The 23,602-nt window shown below is 39.5% G+C and overlaps 1 protein-coding gene across 3 annotated transcripts in view; it reads right to left on the bottom strand.

Moving 5' to 3' along the window:
• Positions 1–1,987: 1,987 nt before the first annotated feature.
• Positions 1,988–23,602, bottom strand: part of LOC144031960 (protein kinase C beta type-like) — a 102,409-nt gene continuing 80,794 nt past the window's right edge. For 2 of the 3 annotated variants that reach the window (XM_077539513.1, XM_077539531.1), the window contains 2 exons: positions 21,361–21,501; positions 13,306–17,945 (listed from right to left, as the gene is read on the bottom strand). In XM_077539513.1, the coding sequence (XP_077395639.1) occupies positions 17,769–17,945; positions 21,361–21,501 (318 nt within the window). In that variant the 3' untranslated portion in view covers positions 13,306–17,768. Of the gene's footprint in view, positions 7,409–13,305; positions 17,946–21,360; positions 21,502–23,602 lie in introns of those variants that run through there. The other variant, XM_077539521.1, reaches the window with a different exon arrangement.

Below are 23,602 nucleotides of genomic sequence, written 5' to 3'. Positions count from 1 at the left end.
ACCCAGAAATAAATAAATGATACATGGCCCTAATACTGCGTCATAATTTCGCAATGAGCAATGTAAAAAAACAAAAACAAAAAAAACAGCACTCGGTATGAGACATCCATCCATCCCATTTTCTGAACCGCTTACTCCTCACAAGGGTCGCAGACCCCCCTGCTGGAGCCTATTTCAGCTGGCTATGGGCAGTAGACGGGGTACACCCTTAACTGGTCGGTATGAGACAGTTCTGCAATAATAAATATTTTGTTAAATGAATACATTTCTAGGAATATCAATGAAAAAAATCATTATTATGTTTTTGCTACTGCTCAGATCTCACTAGGTTGTGTGATGGTTGTATGTTTTCCTCTATTCCCTAAACAGCAAATGTACTCAATGGGAAGACACGGTCGTGAATAATAGTGGCCAGGGGTGTTCATTTACCCAACTGCATTTGGTGCTGCACGCTTATTTGAAGGAGCAATCTATTTGGCAAGAGTCGTTTATTTTATCAAATTGTTCACCCAGCGGCTAAATGAGGCTTATGTTTGAGGAAATACAGTCGAGAACCGAGAAATGATCGTGTGTGTAAGTGAGTGTGTGATTAGACAAAAGACTGACTGACATATTGATTAAGAGAGGAAGCGCAGAGTGAATTAATGGTGAAGGCATACTGTATGATCGAGTGAAACAGTGTATGTTGTGGTTAATGAAAGTGTGCGTTGGGCTGTGTGTGGGTGAGTGAGAGCGAGAGTGTGAAATAAATCCAATAAGCTTCTCCGTCATGCTCTTGAGCATTTTCGAGATCCGCTGAATGAAATAAATAAGATTCTTTTGCTTTTGTCACTTTGCCTTTCTCATCTTTCTCTCGCCCGCTTCCTCCCAATGCGCTGCAGTGTTGCTTTTACAGCCTCTGGCCACGTTTGTTACCCCCTCACCATTTAACCTGCGTAACGTTACATCAATCGGAGGTCACTATCACCACTGTTATCTTGCTAACATTTTGAACCTTTTAGGCTTTAATATCTGACATATTTTGATTAAAAAATAATGCTTAATTTGTGCTCATGTATGAACTACAGCATATGGAGAAATGTATTGCGACACATCCCAACAACTCAATTTGTTTCCACGCTGTGGAATATGAGCCCTGTTCGATAGTAGTATCAGCATAGCAGAGGAGCTGTTATTGCCATCCGTAGCATAAAGCAGGTGCGCCTCATTACCACCAATATGCTGGAAGATATAACATCCTCCTCCTAATAACACAATAATGATCACATCCGGTCTTCTCTGCAGATTGGAGAAATATCTGCAATAATATGTAGTGCACAAAGCTTGTTTCCAGGTGGAGGGGGCTTCTCTTTAGATTGCTGCACCTTCAGGTATCAACCTCATACTGTTTTTTTCCAATTGCTGAAGAGCTTCACACTAGATGATTTGTATTTTTGTTGTGGTTCCTACTTTAGTTGACCTGGGAAATTTCAAACAACAAAGATAATTAAACCTTTTGTTCTTTAAAATTATTATTATTCGCTTACCGTCCATTCATTCCTTCATCAAGTCATCATCTATTTGCCCATCCACCTGCCCACCATGTCCTGTAAAACAAAACTTCACCATCTTGAATTTTGCTCTAATTACACAGGACAGCTCAAGTAAGGATTTACTCAGTGGCAGGACATGCATTTGTTAACTGGGCCATCAGTGAGGACCTACCTGACTTAACCCACCTCTTAACACTGCCACAATTACATTGCCATCAATAGCATACAAAAATACAATGTAACATAACAATTACACAGTTTCCATCCCATTAATAATACATTGTAGTTTAAAATTAAATTGGATAAAAACTTAGCTAACGATGTGATATCAACAGATGGTCCGCTAGGTTCCATGAAAAGTTTGCGCACTCTTGATCTTAAATACTGTCCAAGTTCTTACAATGTGTGTTTGAATTGCTCTCTCGACACCAAAGAAGGAAAAAGAAAGCCAAATGTGACCTTTCACAATAATTTATTATTCTACAATCATAAACATCACAGAACACATTTTCCGATTTGTGACATATGGCACAAAACATTCCTCTACTTTCTTTTTTGCACTATCATTACTTGGCTTGTGCAACTTGCCCGAATCAACGCACAAGGCAGGCATGGACTTTGAAAAGTTGGCAGTAGTTCAGGAGTTCACGTTAGGTGGAGAGAATGCGAAAGAAGAGGGCAGGAAGGATTGATGAGAGGAATTAAGTTGAGGTTGTAAGGTGCAGGGAAGAGCACAGCACAGTGGAAGAGAGGGTTAAACTAAATCTAAACCAAGAGTCCGGTGGGGAATTTAACATTTGGTCTAAATTGTCATTATCATTCACAGCAATTCTGTATTGCAGTATAATTACCCCTAAAACTTCTCCTATCATCATGGAAGACTCTTACCTATACCTATATACTGTACTGTATGTGCACACAACCTGTAATGTATACATGTACAACTTTGCCCTTGTATAATAGTTATTGATACATGGACCACACAATTATCAATTAATCACCATTTTATAGAGGACCAATTTAGCTCATATAGTACAAGATATGAAAGAGAGAAAACACATGCATGCATAGCATAACTCTAGAAATAACATTAAAGTGTGCTTATAAGTCTATAATAAAGGAATTATACATGGATGATTTTGAACAACCAAAAGGAACACAGACAAAACATTATTTGTATATATGTGGAACTGTACATTAGCTTCTAAGCTTAAGGGACTCGTATATCCTAAATTGTACAGCGCTTGACATAGCTGATATACAGTACATCCACACAAGGTGGTGGGGCCCGATTAAATGCTTCACAACTCCCAGCAGCAGGAGTTGATCAATATAGCTCAGTGGTTGAGAACCGGCCAAATCATTATATTATATTGCCTACTGTATATTGAGCAAACTACTACAGCGGCGTCCAGCCACAAAAACTCCAATACAAAAGTTGCATCAGAACTTCTGTTGTTACAAGTACTGTGAGGCTTTTAGTCTGGATGAACTAAAACACACCGTCATTTCATGTGGTGCAAAAGTATTGATGCAATGCTTTGCTAACATCATGTGATTAGCGGAAAAATAGTGCTAATGTTGCTCTCTATCATTAAAATATATATGTACACAAGACTCAGGTATATGTGTTCAGGAGCCAAAGTACTCTTAATCTTTTTAATTATTATTAAAAGTATATTAATTTTCTGATACGTTTAAAAATAATTTTCCTTAATTCTAAAAACTAATATTTTTTCCTTGGACTGTCTTTTAAGTTAATGAGTGCAGTTTTGCATTCAGCTATGAATTTGGCTTAAGGTGTATGTCTCGCGGTCCCTTTCTTCAATTACTTGTACATGGATATAGTGCTGAATTGGGGTTTTCTTCCACTATCAATAACAATTTTCACAATTGCTGTACTTGGGGTCATTGCTCCTGCTTCCATTGTCACTATTCCACATCACTGCAAACTACAACCACAATAATCAGTCTGATTCACATTTAAAAATAAAATACTAATCCCAAACATGACCGCGTTAAAGGGACACAAGACTTATGAAAAACTTACCAGCAATTCTGTGAAATGGTTAATTTCAACTCTTCCCTGAAAAATTGTCAATTGATGTTGAGTGATTATGATTTTATAGTACTTTTTATGAATATTTTTACATTAAGTACAGTCTCGGACATTTTGGATAGTCACGTGATCATTGTGACGTATCATGTCAAAAAATACACATTGAATGACGTGGCTGCCAGTGACAACAAAGAGACTCACGAGGAATTATTGCATCCCACGGCGGATATCAAACGTGGAATTACGCCTTATAGCAAAGAAGCACTTCTTCAAATGCAGTACAGCCACAGAGGACTTGCCAAACATTTGTGTCCAGCTGAAAGTGAAGATGAAACCGGCCGATAAGGAGGACACATTAAGCCGGCTGGCTCATAACGGGTCGAAGCTGGGAATTGTCTGCAAGTTGCGTGTTACAGAGGCTTAATTTACCAGTCAAGTCACCATTGACATTGTTCACTCTGGAAATGTAAGTTGTGGATGGTCCCTAACCTGGATGGTAAACATCCGGGTGACTTTTACTCTTCCAGGCCATGCTAAATGTTGTGTGCTAAGCAAGCTTTAGCCCACATTAGGAACGGCCACCCCCACCGCCCCACCTCCACACGGAATAACATGAAACCGGACATGCAGAGGATTTTACTCTGATCAGAATTGGCGCAGTATTTGGGATAGAAGACGGTCCTTTTCTTGCCCATTGCGTCAGCAAACTCCCATTCAAGTGAACGGCAGCTGTCGTTTACGCATGGGATACATCATCACAAACACGTGACCAGGATAATGGCGTTAACCAGGGAATGTTCTTATTTTGATCCTTAATCCATTTAAAAGGAAATTCAGGGAATAAGATGCCAGAGATATTTGCACTTTTATCCTTTATATAAAATGCCTAATCCAATACTGGAAAATTATTTCTAAGTCTTGTATTGCTTTAAGTAATGCTTTGTGTTTGGGTTTATATCTACGCATCATATGTGCTTGTTATGTATGCGTGTTTGTGTATGTGCCTGTGTGCATCAGACAAACATCATTCACCTAATAATTCCAAGTCTCAATCATGCTAGTTCAGTATGGCAGTGTATAAAGAACACTGCAGTACAGCGCAGGGGGCATGCTGGCATTATACTATAAAGTGGCGGAAGGATGGCGGGCAGATTTGCTGAATTTGAAATAATGTGGCCTTGAATCCACACAGATTTTGCATCTTACAAACGTTAGTCAATATATGCATATATTTACGCACGCACGCACGCACAAATGTGTTGGGGGGGCTGCTGGGGGTGTTGGGTGGTGGGGGTGTAGGATCAGCAGCCTTGCTGATGTTATTGCTGTTTGCAAAATGGTGCATTTGGGAGTTGTCAACACATCTCCTCAGCCGCTGTGTGTGTTGGCGTGCCCGATTGGTGACTGCCACAACCTCTTGACATCACATCATTTGCGGCTGCCCAGTGGGCCTCGACAGAAGCAAGGATTACCCAGCAAATGGAAATAATTAAAGGGGGGCTGGGAGAAAGAAGTGGTGGTGGGGGAAAAAAAAAAACAGGAGAAAATGTTTCAAAGAAGTTTCCTGATTAGGCATTTTCCTCAACGATGTGTCAGCACTTCCACATTGCCATGAATGACTGCTGATTGAAAAAGGCAACAATGGTCAAGATGCACAAATGAGCAAATCATGGTTTATGTGGACAGTGAAGGAAAAGCCTGAGCGCTCGGAGCTCAGTTTCTGCAGATCCACAATGCCCTAAACGTGAACATTTACAACTTGCTACTTTAAAGCTGCCTCACTGTGATACAGCGAGAACCTCCAAAGTTGAACACGACTGAAGCGCTTCCAAAAAACATCACGGGAGAGCTCATCATGCTTTTTCTGGCCTTTTAAAATACTAACTTCAAAAGAAGCAGCAGACTTACCATAATGTAGACTGTTCAGAGATGACAAGAATTGAACAATGAAAGCTATATGAACAAACAGCCTCCATTCAAAGAAATCAAACCCAAGTTTTTGTTTTTAGTTTACTGTGAAATTCTTCTTCCGAACTTTACCCCAAGAATCAAAAAGCACATTTCATATGCCCCATTCTTGCCTCTCTTATGAGGCTGCTGTAAAGGGGGCAGTCCTGTCACATGCAAATAACCACTGTTCGTACCGCTACTCTACTGCAGTATAGATTTTGTTGCCATGGTCACCGGGGTGAGCGATGGCATTGTGACTAGTCAAGCAGCTACATGATCTAAAGCAACCTGCAGTCTAAAGGAAAAAAAAAAAAAAAAAAAAGAGACACACTTAAAAGTGTGTTTTCACTTGTGGAGGCAGCACTTCATCACTAAAATGCTGAATTCAGAAAATTCTACATCATGCTTGTTTTGAATGGCGTGCACAGGAGAGCGCAGGGAGGATGGCGGGCAAGTCTCAAGTTTGCCGTATTTTTTGCTGGTTGCTAAGCAACCAAACAGCAAGTAACCTTACAAGTAAAAGCTCTGCCCTGGAGATCTCATCTCCCATCGCTGTAGTCTTTTGCTGATCATTCTTATCTCGTTGAACTGATCATTTCCAATATTTTCTATTGGAACAATTTGAAAGTCAACCAATGTCTTGCAATGGATTATGTTCAACTTAGGTAGGTTTCACTTTGTCATGTTGTCGTACACAGTAAATTCTGTAGTGTACATTTGACTCTAATAGAGTAAATTTTGACTCTATTTAGATAGGGACCAAATTGACTCAGTTTTAGAGTAAACTAAGATTTACGCCAGGATGAGAGTAAAATAAAAAAATTGAAAAAAATAAATAAAACTCACTCAAGGGTCAACACTTCGAACTCACGACCTTCAGCTTGGGAGACCGCCACACTACCACCTGAGCTAGGCCCCTCTTTCTGTTTGCTTTTCTCCAAGAGACCAAAGATCGTTTTTGGTCTGTTGGAGTTCGGAAGATTCCTTGCAATCATGGAATCAGCTGCAGCTAACATGCAGGAGCTGCATATCTCAGGGAGTAAATTGGCTCCCAAGCTGAAGGTCGTGAGTTCATTCCTACCTTTAGTCACTTTTATTTATTTTTTTCAAATCTTTATTTTACTCTCTTCCAACTGAGTCTATTTGGTCTCTATCTAAATGGAGTCAAATTGACTCTACAGAATTGACTGTGTAGGTTACTAAGAGAGGCGTCATGTACCAGTAGAGTGTCTGGCAATTAACAGCTATCAAGTGAGGAAGGTATTACAACGAAAATATCAAACCACTAGATCTTTGTTCATCCTCATTTTAACCTTTGTCACATTACGGCTCACAGGCTTGGAGAACAAGTTGGACCAAGTTGCTCGACCACAGTATAAATGCAACATTATTTTGAGATAGAACTTGTAAAAAAGCTGACCAATGCAATAAACCTCTATCTTATTACAAGTACAATATAGTCAGAATTTAAGGATGGGGAAAAGGAGCCATTAGCCAATTAACATTTTAAGACTAACAACATATTCACTATTTCATTCAATATGATGTCACCTTTCTTTAAACATAGATATTTTTTTTTTTAAACACAATACATTGAAAGTCTTTGGTGTCCAGTGTATTGTGCAAGTTGAGTTAGAAGATACCATTTACTGTATGTGTTTTGAACGGACTGGCCTAACACGCGTCACCTCTCTCATCAACAGTCCACTTGGCTTCAGTGAGGAGCCTCGTATTCCGGGTTGGTGTAGGAGAAGCCCATGAAGTCATCCTGATCCAAGTTCATGATGACCAGCTTGTCTGTGGGCGTCAGGTCCACCGCCATCTTGGTGAACTCTTTATCAAAGTTGCACGTGTCCCGACGGGTCTTCTGCAGGGCGACGTGGAGAAGAGAGCACACGGATGTGGAGGGAGAGTGAACGTGGACGGAATGTGATTAAATGATGAGATGAGTGGAAAGGGAAGGAGAAGAAAGACAATTCATTAGGTATACCTGCACCCTCTAAAGAGATTGACAGTGAGCAGCTACAGCTCACTAATAAACATTATTATAGCCAACATACATAGCACATTGTAGATCAATTTTGACTCAGGCCAAGAATATCCTAATAACGAAATAATTGATCAGATTTTGAGCTACACATGTTTTTCAACTGCAAGTATGTCTGACATTAAGAAATGGGTGGTTAATACTTAATATATGTTTCTAGAAAAAAGTACAGATTCTGACCTCTCTATAATTTCTGTTACTTATGTCTAACATGTATGTGTTCAGATAATGACTAAAAAGCCTGATAACCTGAAAGGAGTGTTGAAAGAGGCACATATGCATGGAGAACTGTTTGTATTTTTTTTTAATTTTATTTTACATTAAAATAAAAGCCCCTGAGTTATATCCACAGCATGATGATGATTTCGTGCAAGGGTGATAAAGCTGATGTTGCACTTACACAAACATTGGTGTGCACTAAACTGATGAAACAGTGTTCATTCAAAAAGACACAATTTTAAAACTCATACTAAGCATGAGCATTCATTGGTTTGACTTCTTCTGCTTTTAACCATGTAGCCAGGTCCATTTCAGTCATCTTGAATTTACTTTTCACTGGATGTTGAGTAAATTATGAATGAATGAAAATCTAATGGAACAAAACGTATAATAACAGGCTGAACAATCGGATGCGCTTCTACCAGATGGCAGAAGGTAAAGTTAACCCGTAAATCCTCTTGCCATTTATACAACAGAACATTGGCTTTGTGGTTAACTAAACTGGACCAGATTTTTACGATACGTGAATTTGTGAGTATGTTTCAGCTTTTGTTGGTTTTACTTTGGTGGTGTGCCGAGATTTTTCTAATATAAAATGTGCGCCTTGGCCTGACATTGCTTGCGGTTGAGGTTCCACTGTGTCAACTTTTTGAAACATTTGGATCCTCTGTGTAGTCACATATGTGAGTGCATATTTAATTTTTTTTGAAGGCTGCTTTTAGAGGGAAACCTTTTCAGATCTTGCAAAGGCAGCTTTAAGTGTTGTAGCAGGAGACACAAAATAAATATATTTGCACATCACTGAAAATGGTCGTTGAGACATTAACATTGACTGTGTCTTCAGAATGACTGTGAATAAACGGCTGTTATCTGTATATACAGTACTACTGTATATCCTGCAGGGGTATTCTAAAGAATGTGTCAGCTCATCAATTTACTGTTCAGTTTCTATGCAGAAACGACTTTAAACATGCACACTCGCATACACAAACACACACAGCTGGCAGCCATGTAGGGCAGCTCCTAATGTGTTCCGTCTGAGCACGCTTGAATGTCGCTTAATGCTGTGAGGCAGAAAGATGGAGATATGAGAGGAGGAAGAAGAAGGGAAGCGATAAACATCAGTGGCCTTTGGTGGAGATGTGGCGATAGAACGCACATACAAACCAAACCACAGCCTCACAGGATTATTACATCGAGAGTCATTATTCCAAGTTGTCCTTCTACTTCCTCCCTCCCGCCATCACTTTCCAGGAAGCAGAGGATTAGAGGCGAGTGTGTGCGTGCGTGCGTGTATGTGTGTGGGAGGCAGTGAGTAGAGGAGGGTGAATGAAAGGCGGGTATCGAACGCTGACCTGTTTTGGGCTGATAAGCCCAGGCTGCTTTGTGCCGAAGCCACTGGCTTTAATTTTTTAGGGCCGCAACATTTGGAATTAATTATCACACGCGCTCCGGCACTGCGGCGGCTTACTGTGTACACCAGCTATTACATGCACGCCAATATAAACATCCGACATTTCGGTTCAAAACCATTTGCATTAAGTGCAGCTGCCTCACAGTGAATGACAATGAATGTTTTTTTTTTAAACAGTGGCAGCCTAAACACTATCAGAAAGAGTGACCTTCATTCACAAGCTACATTCTAAAATCGACTATGAAATTGTATTAATATATTCCCAACTGTATATTCTCTATGTTTCATGGTGATTCACTTCGCTACACTGCTTCCAGAAAGATTTTTTCAGATTTCAGCCTCTATGTGCTACCATGTTAACCAATTCTGTCCAGGGTCCAGGGTAAGTTAGCATTAGCATTAGCATGCTAACTTAACATTAGCATTAGCATGCTAAGCTAACTTAACATTAGCATTAACATGCTATCTTAACATTAGCTTAGCATTAACTTAGCATGCTAACTTAACATTAGCTTAACGTGAAAATTCCAGGCATACCTAATCAATTGGCCAAGATGGCCACCGCCCCGGGTGTGAGGGGTGGGGGGGTTGGCGTCGAGAATACTGGGCGTACCTAATCAATTGGCCAAGAAAAGATGGCCACCGCTATGGATGGGCAGGGGCCGAGAATCCTGGGTGTACCTCATCAATTGGTCAAGATGGCCGATGTCACAGTCCGTAGTGGTTGGTCCATGGAAGTTCAACTGCATTAGCAAAGTTCCTTTAACCAATCACATTTTAAATTCATACTCAACCTGCTGGTGCCAGGGATGAAAGGCAACAAAAGCCCAGTGAAGAGAAGGAACCAGATGGACTGTCATGGAAACACAAGCCCCTGCATGTACATGTACCATCGAGAAATGGAAGACGTCGCTGATACTGAGAAAACATATCAGTGAGTAGAAAAGGCTGGACTAATCGACAGCATGGAGACACAAATCATGGCACCACAAGAACAGACCCTAAACATAGGCTCTATAGAGGCTGGGGGGGAGGTTCTACCAAATCAGACAGAACTCCCCGCTATGCAAAGAAGCCCCCGAGATGGTGCAATATATCACAGAAGGGTGAAAAATGCTGGCAGGCAAGGCATACATAGAGCAGCATAGCCAGGTAGCATAAATTGTATACCATATATGGATTAGAGGTCCCAGAAAGAAGATGGCATTCAACTCCGAAGTAGGTTGAGAACAACCAGGCCAAGATCCTGTGGGACTTCTAAATAAAGACGAACAAACTGGTGATAGCCAACCAGCTTGATGTAGTGATGGAGGATAAACTTCGGAAGAAAGCAGTCGTGATATATGTAGCAATCCCGAATGACGGTAACATCCAGAAGAAGGAACACGGAAAGGTGAAGAAATGCCAACAACTGAAGGGAGAACTAATGAATGACTAGTTTATTTCCATCCCTTGGAACAAATCAATTAACCTAAAAAGGTATAGGGTGAAGCACCTGGCTTATTATTGCCTTTCGCGTCCCAATAAAACAAAAATAACTGCTCTACTCACACTGTAATTCCCAAATATTTAGCATTTTATCAATGTCATCATAAGTATGAATTAAATTACAGTTTACTTCACTTCATTTAAAGAAATTATGAATACAATGTATAGGCTGTTGTATATTGCATGAAAAAGGTATTTCCAGTGTTTTCAAGTATACAATAGATATCCACAAATTTTAAAATACCAGACCATATAAATAATTGATTAGTTGATTCTCTCTCTCTCTCTCTCTCTCTCTCTCTCTCTCTATATATATATATATATACATATATATATATATATATATATACATACATACACACACACACACACACACACACACACACATATAATAGGTTCCAGCACCCTCCGCGAGGTTCAGAAAATGGTTAAATAATTAAATATATATATATATATATATATATATATATATATATATATATATATATATATATATATATATATATATATATATATATATATATACACACACACACACACACACACACATAGATTTATTTATTTATGTAAATTGTATTGGTTTAATTAGCTGTCATTGTGAAGCCCTGGTACAAGTTGTAGTATTTAGGAAATACAAACTGAAAATGGAAAAAAAAAGAAAAAAAAGTTTATTCATTTACATTTAAATGACATGTTCTACACACAGATAATGTATGTGGCACATTTTCTAGAATTGTGATAGTGGAGGTATTAAGATGTGGACTAAGCTTGCATAAATTAAGGAATTCCCCCTAAAAAATGCACGAACCACTAATTGGTGTACAGTAAAAATAAAATGAGCTAATGCTACAAGTTAATCCGTTATGACAATATTTTCTACATTAGTGTAATTAACACTAGGAAACACCAAAGCAGAACATTACAGGTAGCACTTTCATGTGATGGCCTGGCCATCAGGTGCTTGCCTTCGAGCTCCACCTCCATGCCCGACTCCAGAGGCGGTCTCCTGTGAGCTACAACTGGCAAGTGAAAATATCATAGGTGGGCACTTCTGCGAAGCCTCAAATACACGGACTGAGCACAGACGGAAGCAGGTTTATGTTTGTGTCTGTCAATTCGGCTCAGTAGTGGCGGTGCTTTTCAGTCTGTGTATTTTTTTCGAGGCTTTGGGTCATAAAGCACTTGCCAAAAATGCGGAAGCACCCGCTGAAAGGTGGGCACCCGTGAATGACGCAACAACGGAAGTGCCCACCTCTGGTAAAAAAATTCCAATCAAAATGCAAATAATTCAAAGGTCATATTTGTACATTTGATTAGTTTTATTAATAAAAGAGGGATGAGCATTGGACGAGTCACATACTTGTATTGGAAATTCATGTTTTTATTCGCAAGAACATATCTCTCTTTCTTGTCTACTCCGAATGAACGGTGCAAAGTTGTGCAATCTTTACTTCCATAGCTGACATTATCAATTCCTTCATGATGAATTAATTTCTATGCTTACCTTGATTTAATATCAGTAGATTTTGAGTCTCACACTCGCTCTTCAACATTTGTAGTGGCCAGCATTCCCGAACCATTGCAAGCAGTGTACGAGGAAACGAGCACCGTACAGTATACAGCAAAGTTTCTCAAATGTTTGAGTGTGGGAACTCTAAACAGGTGAGAATTGTTTCATAGGAACCCTTCATAATCCTAATTCCAATTATACAAGTGCTGTGTGCACCCCTAAATGGGCATTATTTAGTTTTTGAATGCTTCAACCTAAACATTCATATCCTGTTTAACACAAAGAAAGTGAACAATTGTAAATGTATTAAATATTTATCTGTCGTCGCTAGCTGACATGCATTGCTTGCACGAACATTGCTGAGAACAAAAAAAAAGCCCAGTCGAGTTGTCAATTTTGCATTTTGTTTGATTTGTTTGTTTACTTTCCGCCAACAAACAGTAGAAGCAGAATCCTTCTCAATTTTATTTGTTATTGTCATGCCCATCCCCATATGTTCGTATCCACTTAATAAAAACAACAACAAAAACTTCATCATCTCATCATTTATTCCAAATTATTTTGTGAACCTCAAGTTACGGCTCATAGACCTGTTTGAGAACCAATGTGTACTTCTGGTGTATACTGTACTGTAGCTAGCTCGGAGCAGCATTTCAACCAGTGACTGGCTTTAGTGGCTCAGCAGGGCTGTGTGTATGTAGGCCGTGCTGTGCATGTTATTTCCTTGAAGTCATCAAACCTGCGCTTCCCCCATCAAGGAAAGGCTCTTATGATAAGTGGCAGCCATGAAATATGCACAGCCTGTCGTAGCCGCCTGCCTCGCTTGGTTTGCCGCTCCCTTGCCTCCGTCCCTCCCTCCCTCTCCGTGCCCTCCTTCATTGTTGCATTCCTCCTTTCTGCTGCTGCTGCTTCTTCTTCTTCATCGTCGCCTCTTTCCCTTCCACTCTCTAGTCTACTCCCCATCTGTCAGCCTCCATCACTCTAATCTCGCTTCTCCACTGCATGCGTTGCACCAGTTCAATAACTACAGATAGGGAAGAAGCATAAACGCTGCAGACCACTATGAAAGCACACGCGACAACCTCCTGCACACATCTAACTCGGGTTTTTTATTGTAAGCCTTGTGCTGAAAAATCATGGAAATTTGGCACATTGTAAAAAGCCTTTTCTTTCCACATAGTTTGCACACCAAAGAGCTTTTTGATCACACGTTTGAAGCGCTGTCGACACAAAAACATGAAGCACCCTAATGGCTTGGAAATACTGTAAAAGCTCAATGATTAAAAACCTTTTTCATGCAGGAATCTTTTTTTTTTTTTTTGCATTGCTGTTATTCAAAAATACAAACACACCTTTTTAACCTTTACAATACTGACCATAAGGGGGACATTTCTATGCATTTATCAACTATGACACGGTTTCATTTTGTAATAATAGAGGGAACTAATAAACAACAATGGAGGTGCATTATAGTGCTTTTTAGCTGCATCAAGTCATTACATTTAGTTACACACTCATAGTAATGGATAAGAAAGCTGATTGTAGCAACTGAATATGTTTCAGGATTTTAACAAAAAAAATGTATTAATTAAAATAATATTTATGAAAAACAAGTCCACATTCTAACAGTATATTTTGGTACTTTATACTGACCAGCCACAACATGATGACCAAACTGCAGTCAATTTTGGTGTGTCTACCACTGGGTTAGTACCCATCTCGTATGGTTTTAATGAGTTAAAGGTGGTTGTTGTTTTAAATTAGCAATATTCAGCTGGAAAAGACATTGTCAAAAAACAAGTAGTTGCGTGAGACAAAATTACAAATGTGTGGCATTTGAGTGTTTTTGAAAAATATTATTCATACATCTGACTAACTTGAGGACAATATAGTACATCGTTGGAAAGGATCATTGTGGCATATTCTAGAGTAGTTCTCAACTGTTGTCATCCTCGGACCTGTGCTTATCCATTGTGGCAAAGTCACAACATATTTTGGAAAAGAACAATTAATGAAACACATTCATACAGAAGTGAAATTAAGTATCTCAGCACTAATCTTTTCTTTTTAGGAAAGTGCAGCATCAATAGTTTGCCTTCCTTTTAACCGTCTGACCAGTCTGAACGAGTGCCATGAAACCACCAATGGCATTTATTATTGCTTTGACTCCATCTGAGAGTCCAGGAGAGGCTGTTTAAATGCAGCTGAACATTTGCGTCACGCTACTTTTCTTTGGTGGTGAAATTATTTTCCCATTAACGAGATACTATTTAAAATGATTTTGACCCAATTGCTAGACAAGATGTCTGCTAACCAGAGGCAGCACTGCATTTTATGCATTGCTTATATATGGGCTATGCTCTCATATCTCTCATCTACTAACAGCTCCTGTATTCTAAATGCCACTGTAAAGGGAGCTCTTGTATATTTTACTTAAAAAAGAACGTTTGATTTAGTTATTTAGGATTGTACGAGCATTATTTATTTTAATTGTAGTCTTCTATATTTCATTTCACTGTGTTACAGCTGTGGAGTTGAATACGTGTTGACAGAGTAATCAAGTAGCTAGTAGCAGTTAGGCTAGCTGTCCCTGACTGAGTACGCTCTTATAGTCTTTTGCCTTTCATGTCTCAATTCTTAATAGAATATTTGCATTTCAAAAATAAAACAACAGTTATATGACGATGAGTTGTATAACTGTAGGTTAATGAGACTTCATGCAAAATACAATACATAATGATATACTGAACCTCTTTGATAGTGCCAATCAAAAGTGCATTTTTAAAATCAGAAATCTTGATTGTGTAGGTACACCTAATGTTGTGGCCAGTCAGTGGGAAAGGCATTCACTGAAAACTGAGCCTTTTAGTATATTAGTGTATGATCAGCTGCGGAAATGCACAGCATAGTGCTGGCTGATATGAGATGAAGTGATTCTAGAAAGAATGAGTTGGTCAGGGGTTTAAAAAATAAATAAAAATGAGTCAGTTCAAGTGAAGTTGGTGGTTCAGTGACAAATGTGACCCTTGTATCCACAAGATTATTGCTAAGTTGAACAAAACACAAAAGACAAACATCATTCTCCTTTTGTGACCTGTTGTTACATTCTGTGCTGCTGCCTTTTGAACGGACACCTTCATTGCGCATGCAAACGTCACACTGAAAACGTCATCTTATTCTAAGCGGGGGACTTGAAGTTGCGTCGCTAGGCAACACCACAAATTGTCACAAGGCATCAAACCCTCTTTGGTGCTCCCACCTCAGCAAAATGACGTGCAAACATTCATTCAAACTGCATTCCTTTCATTCCGCTTCCACCAGCTGTGGAGCAACAAGTCAGCTCGCGTGCCATCCATACGAAGAAAGATGGCCGTCCAAACAAACGCAAGCACAGGGCCAGCCAGGCGTGGTGCTGGGAGGTCAGGCATGCAAAGTGCATTTTCATCCATTCACACACAAACAGTATCGATTATGTAAACAAGTGTTGGAGCCATGCTTTTGTCAAACACAAAGAAAGGAGCTGCTAGTCTAAGAGAAGTTTTGTCTATCTAACACTCCATTCAAAGCATATTTTACCATCATGATCCCCAAACAGCACACAAGCCCTCCTCCACTTTCTCTGTGGGTCTGATGGTAAAATACAGTGTCAAGTCCAACTTATTGATATAGTACTGATATAGAAACTCATGCATGAGAAGGTCAAGCATTCCAATTATAGATAAGAAAAAACATACAGACGCTAAGATTAATATCGGTGCTTTAAGGAGCACACCAGAATTGCAAGCCAAACTCAGAGCGTGCTAGAAGAGCCAAGGAAGGAGATGGAGGGTGGGGGAGCGAACATAAAACGCTTTGAATGCTGCCATGTTTTTCGTTGTTGCTTTTTTGCACCCATGTATTTGTGTGTTCTTCTCTATGTGCATGTCACTTTTCATTCATTTAACGCAAAGTTTGTTCACACTGCACGTTGCAGGCACAACCGACCCCTCCTCTGTTTTTGGCCATCCTTTCAAGATACTGTATGAGCTGGAGGAATTTTGTAGGAAAATGCTACAAGTAGTGTAGTAGACTGATTTCTCTACTTGGAAAAAACCTCAACACACTTTGGTCAAAATCTTTAATTATGAATGGAGCAATACATAGTCCAATGGTTCTTAACCTGGGTTCGATCCAACCCCAGGGGTTCGGCGGAGGTCAACAATTTGTGATGATATGCCCCACTTGGCCATCATTAGCTGCGGGTGATACCGCTACATTGCTTAATCTGTGCTGCAGGGAATTTGGTGCGCTCAGTAGTCGACTATTGGCTGTTGTGATTTCTTAATTATTTTAATCCCTTCATATACTATGTTGAGCAAAAAAATAAAGTGGTTGGACGAATATGTGTAATATGAATTCACATGCATAACGGAACATATGGTGTTCCACAGGGTTCAATTCTGGGGTTTCTGCTGTTTTCATTGTATCTGCTGCCCCTGGGTTCCATTTTAAGAAAACAGCGGTGGTTTGTTTTAAATTGCTCTATAAATATTGAGTGATTGGAGCCAACATCCCAACTGCATGATCTGCAATGACAAGTGGATCAACTCTAGTCCAGCACAACTAACTATCTAGCAACACTAAAGCAATGCTTCCTTAAGCTGCATGGAGATGGGGGAATCCAAGAACACAAAGCTGTCTGAATTCAAGTTAAAGAGAGCCAGATTCATTGAAAAGGCTACTCTCCCTGTTCATTTGGTTTTGTTACAAGATGGGATGGCTTGCACCACAATTTTGTTGGTGACGTGAAATGTTCCATTTTCAAAACTATGACGTTATTTGTCAGCAATCACTGAATATGTTTTAAATACTTCAGATTTAAATACAGTTAAACGTATTTGCAAATATTTTCTCCGCTTCCGTAGCTCTCTACTGAATGCCGTTCTACTTTGATGTCTAATTGAAATCAAGGATCTTAATTTATACAAAAGTAGAGCTTTTCCGCCATCTTGGCGACAAGAAACTATGTTGAAGTGAGTTGAAGAGCTTGGTTTCGACAAAAAGTTTTTTTTTTTTTTTTTTTTTTTTTTCCATTTTGTGAAACTACAGGAAATTATTAACCTTTATCAAGTGGGAGGCATAAATTCATTGTAAATATTTAGAGTTTGTGTCTAGGCTCGGTCCCTCTCCGATTTCATACACACACTTGGGCATTTTTGCTTTGGCTGTGACATACATTGATCAAACAGATGATTGTTGTTTTGTTCACTCAGAAATCCTGATCAGATAAATGAATGGTCAAATCAGCTGTAATTGGATTTCAGTTCATACTTAATGTCTAGTAAAGTGTCACTTGCTCGATTTAGACCTTTAGAAGGGACTGGTTGCTGCAGTGTGAACAAGAAATGTGTTGGTTTGTGCCTGTATCACATGACATGAGTTCAAGACATTTTGCTGTTGGAATGTTCCAGGTTGCGCAGGGTTGAAACTTTGCAGAGACTCGGATACAGTAGGCGTGTACGTGTATGCGTGAGTGTGTGTGTGTCCCCGTGTCCATAAATGAGCTTCAATCAAGCCTGCTCGGTGGCAGGTGCAGTAGGAGCGCTTCCAGGGAAATCTGGGTTGATAAAAGTGAATCCTTGGAACTCGTCCTGGTCCAGGTTCTGAATCACTTCCTCGTCGGGAGGGGTCAGCACTGGCGGGTGGCGTGTGAAAAAACGGTCAAAGTTCTCAGCGTCTCGTCCACACTGTTGAGGAGGGAGGGGCAGGGGTGGGGGTGGATCGGGGGTGAGGGAAGAGCGGGGATGGACAAGAACGGATGGATAAAGGGGAGGGGAACAAAAGAAGGGGGGAGTGGCGGGTTGAGGTAGGGAGTGAGATGACATCACTTGAACATGGTTTCAAATAAGTGCTCCAGTTTACAGCTGCTGTGGATTTGGATCACTCTGGACTACAGTGGCACCTTGACTTACGATTTCCATTTGTTCTGTGGCCAAGCTTGTAGGTCAAGATAAATTAATCCAACCTATACGCTCATTGAAATCAACCAAAACCACCTCAATGTTTAGTTGTGTTGAGTAAAAATGAATATAACAAATAATGAAAACAGAAAGAAATAAAATGTAAAGTGCAATTAAGTCAAAAGTCAGACTCCTTTTTTGTAAGTAAAGGTACCACTGTACTTTTAAAGTGATACAAAATGACTGAATAATCCCAGCACAGCTCAGGAACACATGTTCCTTTTTCCAAATATTTGAAACACATTCAAATTCATATTGAACATTAGGCCACTTAAGTCTCAAACATACTATGGAGGTGCACTTACTGTAGTTCATTTCAAATTTCTAAATTGTGTTTTCTTGACGTATAAGTGACAAGACTTGTAAAATGTAGGAAGGCTCACTTATGTGAAGTGACAAGAAAAGTTATTGTTGACTTTTTTTTACCTTCCTCAGTTTGACCATGAGGACCGTCCCAAAAAAGCCTTTAAGCCCAGGAGGTGTGTCGCCCTCTATGAGCATGAAACAAGTTATTAACTTAAAAATGATACTTTCCCGACAGCACGCCTCATGGGGGCTTTAAGACAAGCAATTTTCTGTGTGTGCGTCTCCATCACTGCGCTTAGCTTTAATTAAGAAAACAAGGATACAATATCCTCTGACAACGTCACCCGGAGGAAAACTCCAAAACTCATTAAATCTGTGTATCTCTGAAGGCCAAATGAAATGAAGCCACTGTGTTTATAGTTTAGGGAAATATGTGAAATACACGAGGTCAATCGGTATTTTCAGCTAATTACGTGCCTTTTAACCTGTTTGGGTAACCAGATGGGACAACATTTTAGAATGCAGTAATCTCACCTCTAATGTATTCAAAGCATCACTCGGTTTTGTTTGTATCAAAGCGCATTGAGAATTGTTTAGTTATTATTTCAGAAGGTTTTTGTTAAAAGGTGAAGTGCACTCCAGGGTAGGTTTCATTTGAGACTGAGCCTGTGAGCATGCAAATAAAAAGAGACCAACGTGATACAAATGTGAACACAAAGAAGTGGACAAATAAAAATATGAGAGATGGGTTGATGCCTGGACAGATAATCTGAATAGAAGGAGGATGGATGGAATTCTGTGGTCAGGAGGATGAACATTTAAGGATGGCTACACAGATGAAGACATTTCCACACAAATAATAATTGGCAGTGGCAGGCCACGTCAACAGTTGTGGAAGTCAAAAAGCCAGCCAGTCAGTCAGAAGTTTAAGTCCAGTTGCCGCAGGTTCCTAAACTCCACACAACCATACTTGTATGTGACGCGCCAAACACTGGCATTGGCCAACAAAGGATTTGTCTGGAAATCATCCCAACAGTTAGACATCTCCGCCACGCTACTAAGTCAGATCCACCACCTTACAATTGCAACGTGGGACTTAGACAAAGTAAAACTGACAGCACAAAGGACACTCTCACCAGCCACCAGATTAGGTACACCTGGTTGGAGTGCAGTACATGTGATTCTCCTGTATCAGCACATACTAATGGTGTTCTATTGCAGTGCATTTTTTTATGTTGCATCATCATACCTTCATATTGGCACCGATCGGCCAATAAAGCAAACCTGACACTTCCTAACTCAGCTTTGGGTCAATTAAAAGCTCTGTTGTGATTGTGACCAACCATCAGTCTTTCATTTTATTTATTTTTCTCCTTAAGCACAAAAGCGTTAACTACAGGAATAAAGTGGTATAATTGGCATATTTTGAGGTGTGGTGACTAGGTATAGGCCGATTACCGGTTTTAAAGTTTACTGTGATTTAAAGTAAAAGTAAAAGTAAAACAAAAACAACAAAAAAAGTGCCAGTAGGTACTTGTTATCCCCAAGGACAACAGAAGTGGCCCATGGGTCTGTTCTAAAAATAGTTCACCGGTGATGGGACACTGATTAACAAACTAACAAGATACACATTTCTTCCGTTTCTCTATATTTTGTTGAAAAATAAAATAGATTTTATATTTATATATAATAGATTAGAAAATAGTTTTTTTATATACCCAATATTTGAAAGAAGAAAAAAAAAAAGATGAATTTTAGAGTAGTTTTATTACTCTGATACCACAATATTTTTCCTCATGGTTATCATACCACCAGAATCTAATATTGTCCTATGCCTATGCCTTGTAGAGACTTTGGATACAACTCAAAATGTTTCACCATTTCTGTAACATATAAAATAGTTTCGTATTTGTTTTGAACAGGTGTACCTACTAAAGTGGCCGGTGAGCCTAAAACCAAAAAGTGCTGTATCAGAAGCACAAGTATGTTAAAAATATTATCGCGTCATTTGCCAAATTTAAGGTGAAAATAACTCATTTGTCCAAGTTACTACAAAAGAGGGCACTTTCTCAGTATGCGAGTAATAGTAAGCTGTTAAATGGACAAAAGAAATTACTAGACGACAAACGTTAGAATTCCCTCACTTTTATGAACAAGCACACAGAAACAAACATACAAAGATGCACTCCCTCACACAGTTGTACAATTTAATACACACACACACCGAAGCAAGATACGCATACAATGATAAAATCAAACAAAGAAAGCATCAGGTCAAGACAGCTGCATCAAAAGCCAACAACCCAGAAACACCCTTTACCAGCAGTGAGGCTTGGGGCTGCGTGAGTCGGTGTGCGCATAATAATGGCGCATGTGTGCGAGTCACGATGACATCATCGAGCTGCTAGTTCTGATCCAACTAAATTTATTGTAACAAGTAAGAAAACACACACAAATCCAAGGTTGTTTGAGGTCACTCTGTCTGACTAGTATCCTCTCACCTTTTCCCCGGAGGATTACTCTCAACTCCAACTGACCTCAGCTGACTGAAACTTGTTGCACCCAATGTGAGTGGGCTCTGAACTTTGTCGGATGGACTCATTCAGTCCAAAACATAACAAAAATACGTTTCTTATTCTTAAAATGGTCATGGCCATCTTTCAGAAGACATCCTATCATTTTTTCACACTTACCTGTGATTGTCCCATTCAAAGGAGAGGAAAGAGACAGGAAGCGTATAATGACAGAGGAGAGCTAAGAGTTGAGAGGAAGTCAACTGCAGCAGTTTAGCATTCGACCCCTGGGTGACATTTCCTTCCCAGCGGGTCAGACTTACAGCTTTGGGTTTGAATGGTGGCTGCACTTCCTTGTTCTCCAGTTTCTCCCAGTCCATGTAGCGGAAGAAGCTGTGGTCCCTGATGTCTCTCTCCCCCTCTGGAGAACATCCCAGTCGCTTGGCTGGATGCTTGGTCATCAACTGGCCAGACAGAGAGATGAAGAGAATGAGGATTATTAGCTTTCTGCTCTCATGGCACATGCAGGATTTGTCTCGTTTATTGTTCATTCGTGTTTGTTTGAAATTGTTTGGGGCCGTTGACATTCAAGTGTTGTTTTCCTCATAACTTGTGTGTCCTCACTTTCAAGGTCTTGTGTTATAACGTGTTGAGAAGCGTGACTATGCAGTGTTGCTAACTTAGCAACTTTTCCAAGCCTTCGCGCAACTATTTTTCAAATAGGGCAATGCTAAAAAAATCTAACAACTTTTTTTGTATTGTTGTAAGAGATGTTCACCCTCACACTACAATTGAACGGCACTTGCATAAAGCCACTTCTGGCGAATCCACAGCGTTCAAACTATGGTCCGGGACCCATTTGTGGCCCGCAATCCATTCTTAAGTGGCCCATTATGCCTGTTATGGGCAGAAAAACAAAAGATTTACTTGTTTTTATTTTTATTTCACAATTGATAAGTGGAGCAAATTTCCACTTTCATCAGTTTCATTTAATTGATTACTGTTTTATGTCCATTGTTATTTTCCCTTCAGCACTTCTTTGGATATTCTGTACAATAGATCTTTACTGGAAAGTTCGTCATTTCTTTTCATTTGGCTTTTCTTTCTTTTTAAGAAGCAATCTACTCTCTCTGAACGCAAGTCAACAATTACCCTTAAGCCTGCAGACACAACTGTTGTTTTCTCTCGACTTCACCACGTTTGTATTCCTGCGAGCAAAATTAAAGAGCATTTATGATGTGTACCCAGGCAAAACCTGAAGAAAGTCAGTGACGTCACGTCAGTGTGTATGTGTGAGTTGGTGTAGGTGGGGCGTGCCTCCCTGAGGGGCAGCAGTCATAGCTCATTACATTAGAACTAAAATAACATTTTTCACGGGTCAGTCAACTACGCACACGCAAATGCGGATGCATGCACACAAGCACACACGTTTTCCTAAACAAACACCAAAATATCGAAAGGAATTTTTTACTCAGGACATTACACACACGGCTGTTTCCATCCTCCTTTTTCCTGGACCGAAGAAAAGTTGACAGATCAAATTGTTCGCAGGCAGCCACTGTACCTGTGCCAGTGAAATAGATTGGGTATGTATAAAGTTTTTTTTCTTTTCATGCTGTAGACTCACACTACTGTAGAGTAAATATCTGAAAGGATGCATGTGAATCATCATGGATGAGGTTAACATTTTTCTTTCTTTATATTTAATACAGAGTAGTGAATAAATCTTAATCATCGTGTATACATAAAGTGAAACCCTGTTTAATGCGCAGATTCAGAATTGTTTTACCAATTCCAGACATTTTAAACACATTGCGTATTGTTGAGTCTGTGTGCATGGAAGTGCCTTTAAGAGGCGGTGCTTCATGGGGTGGTGTGTGACATCTACAGCTCTTGTACAAGTATAATTGTGATTATTGTGTCATAGTGTTGATGCATTTTACAGGAGTTTTAATTCTCATAATGCTTCTTTTAGAGTGATTTCCTCAAGCAGTTTTTTTTTTTTGCCAAACAGGGTTGTGGGCAGAGTTGGCATAAAACAGGTGCAAGTATAACCAAACTGGGTCAAGCACTGTCATTTTCACAAACCGAATTGTCGTTAGAGGGTCTTCCATTACCAAAACATGCATTATTTATTAAGCAGATTTCATACACAATGTTTCAATGGACAACTTTCTTGTTTTAATGAGAAACGTTCTCCATCAAATGAGAAACTATCATCCTAACAAGAAAATTATCATTCTAATAAGAAACCTTGAGGGTTTCTATCTGCAGTTTACCATTTGATATGTAAAATTACAAGTCACTTGTTCTATGTTGATGGTAGAAAAAGCTAACAAAATAACATTTTGCTGCATCTCCAGAAAAATAAGGATATATTTGCCTCTTAAAAAATGCATGGCATCATGGCATCATATTTTGAGCTACATGCCCTCTTATGTCCTACATTAGTACTGATCCAATAAAAAAAAAAAAAGTGAATCTCTTGACATGTGGTGGTGGTGCAAGATGTTTGTAAGTGTAGGAACAAACGCCTTCAATTAGTCTTTGCTGTAAAGTCATGTG

The sequence above is a fragment of the Festucalex cinctus genome, chromosome 1 (genome assembly GCF_051991245.1).
Source record: "Festucalex cinctus isolate MCC-2025b chromosome 1, RoL_Fcin_1.0, whole genome shotgun sequence".
Lineage (NCBI taxonomy): Eukaryota > Metazoa > Chordata > Actinopteri > Syngnathiformes > Syngnathidae > Festucalex > Festucalex cinctus.
Note: the sequence above shows the minus strand (reverse complement) of the source record. Positions and strands in the feature narration are given on the sequence as shown.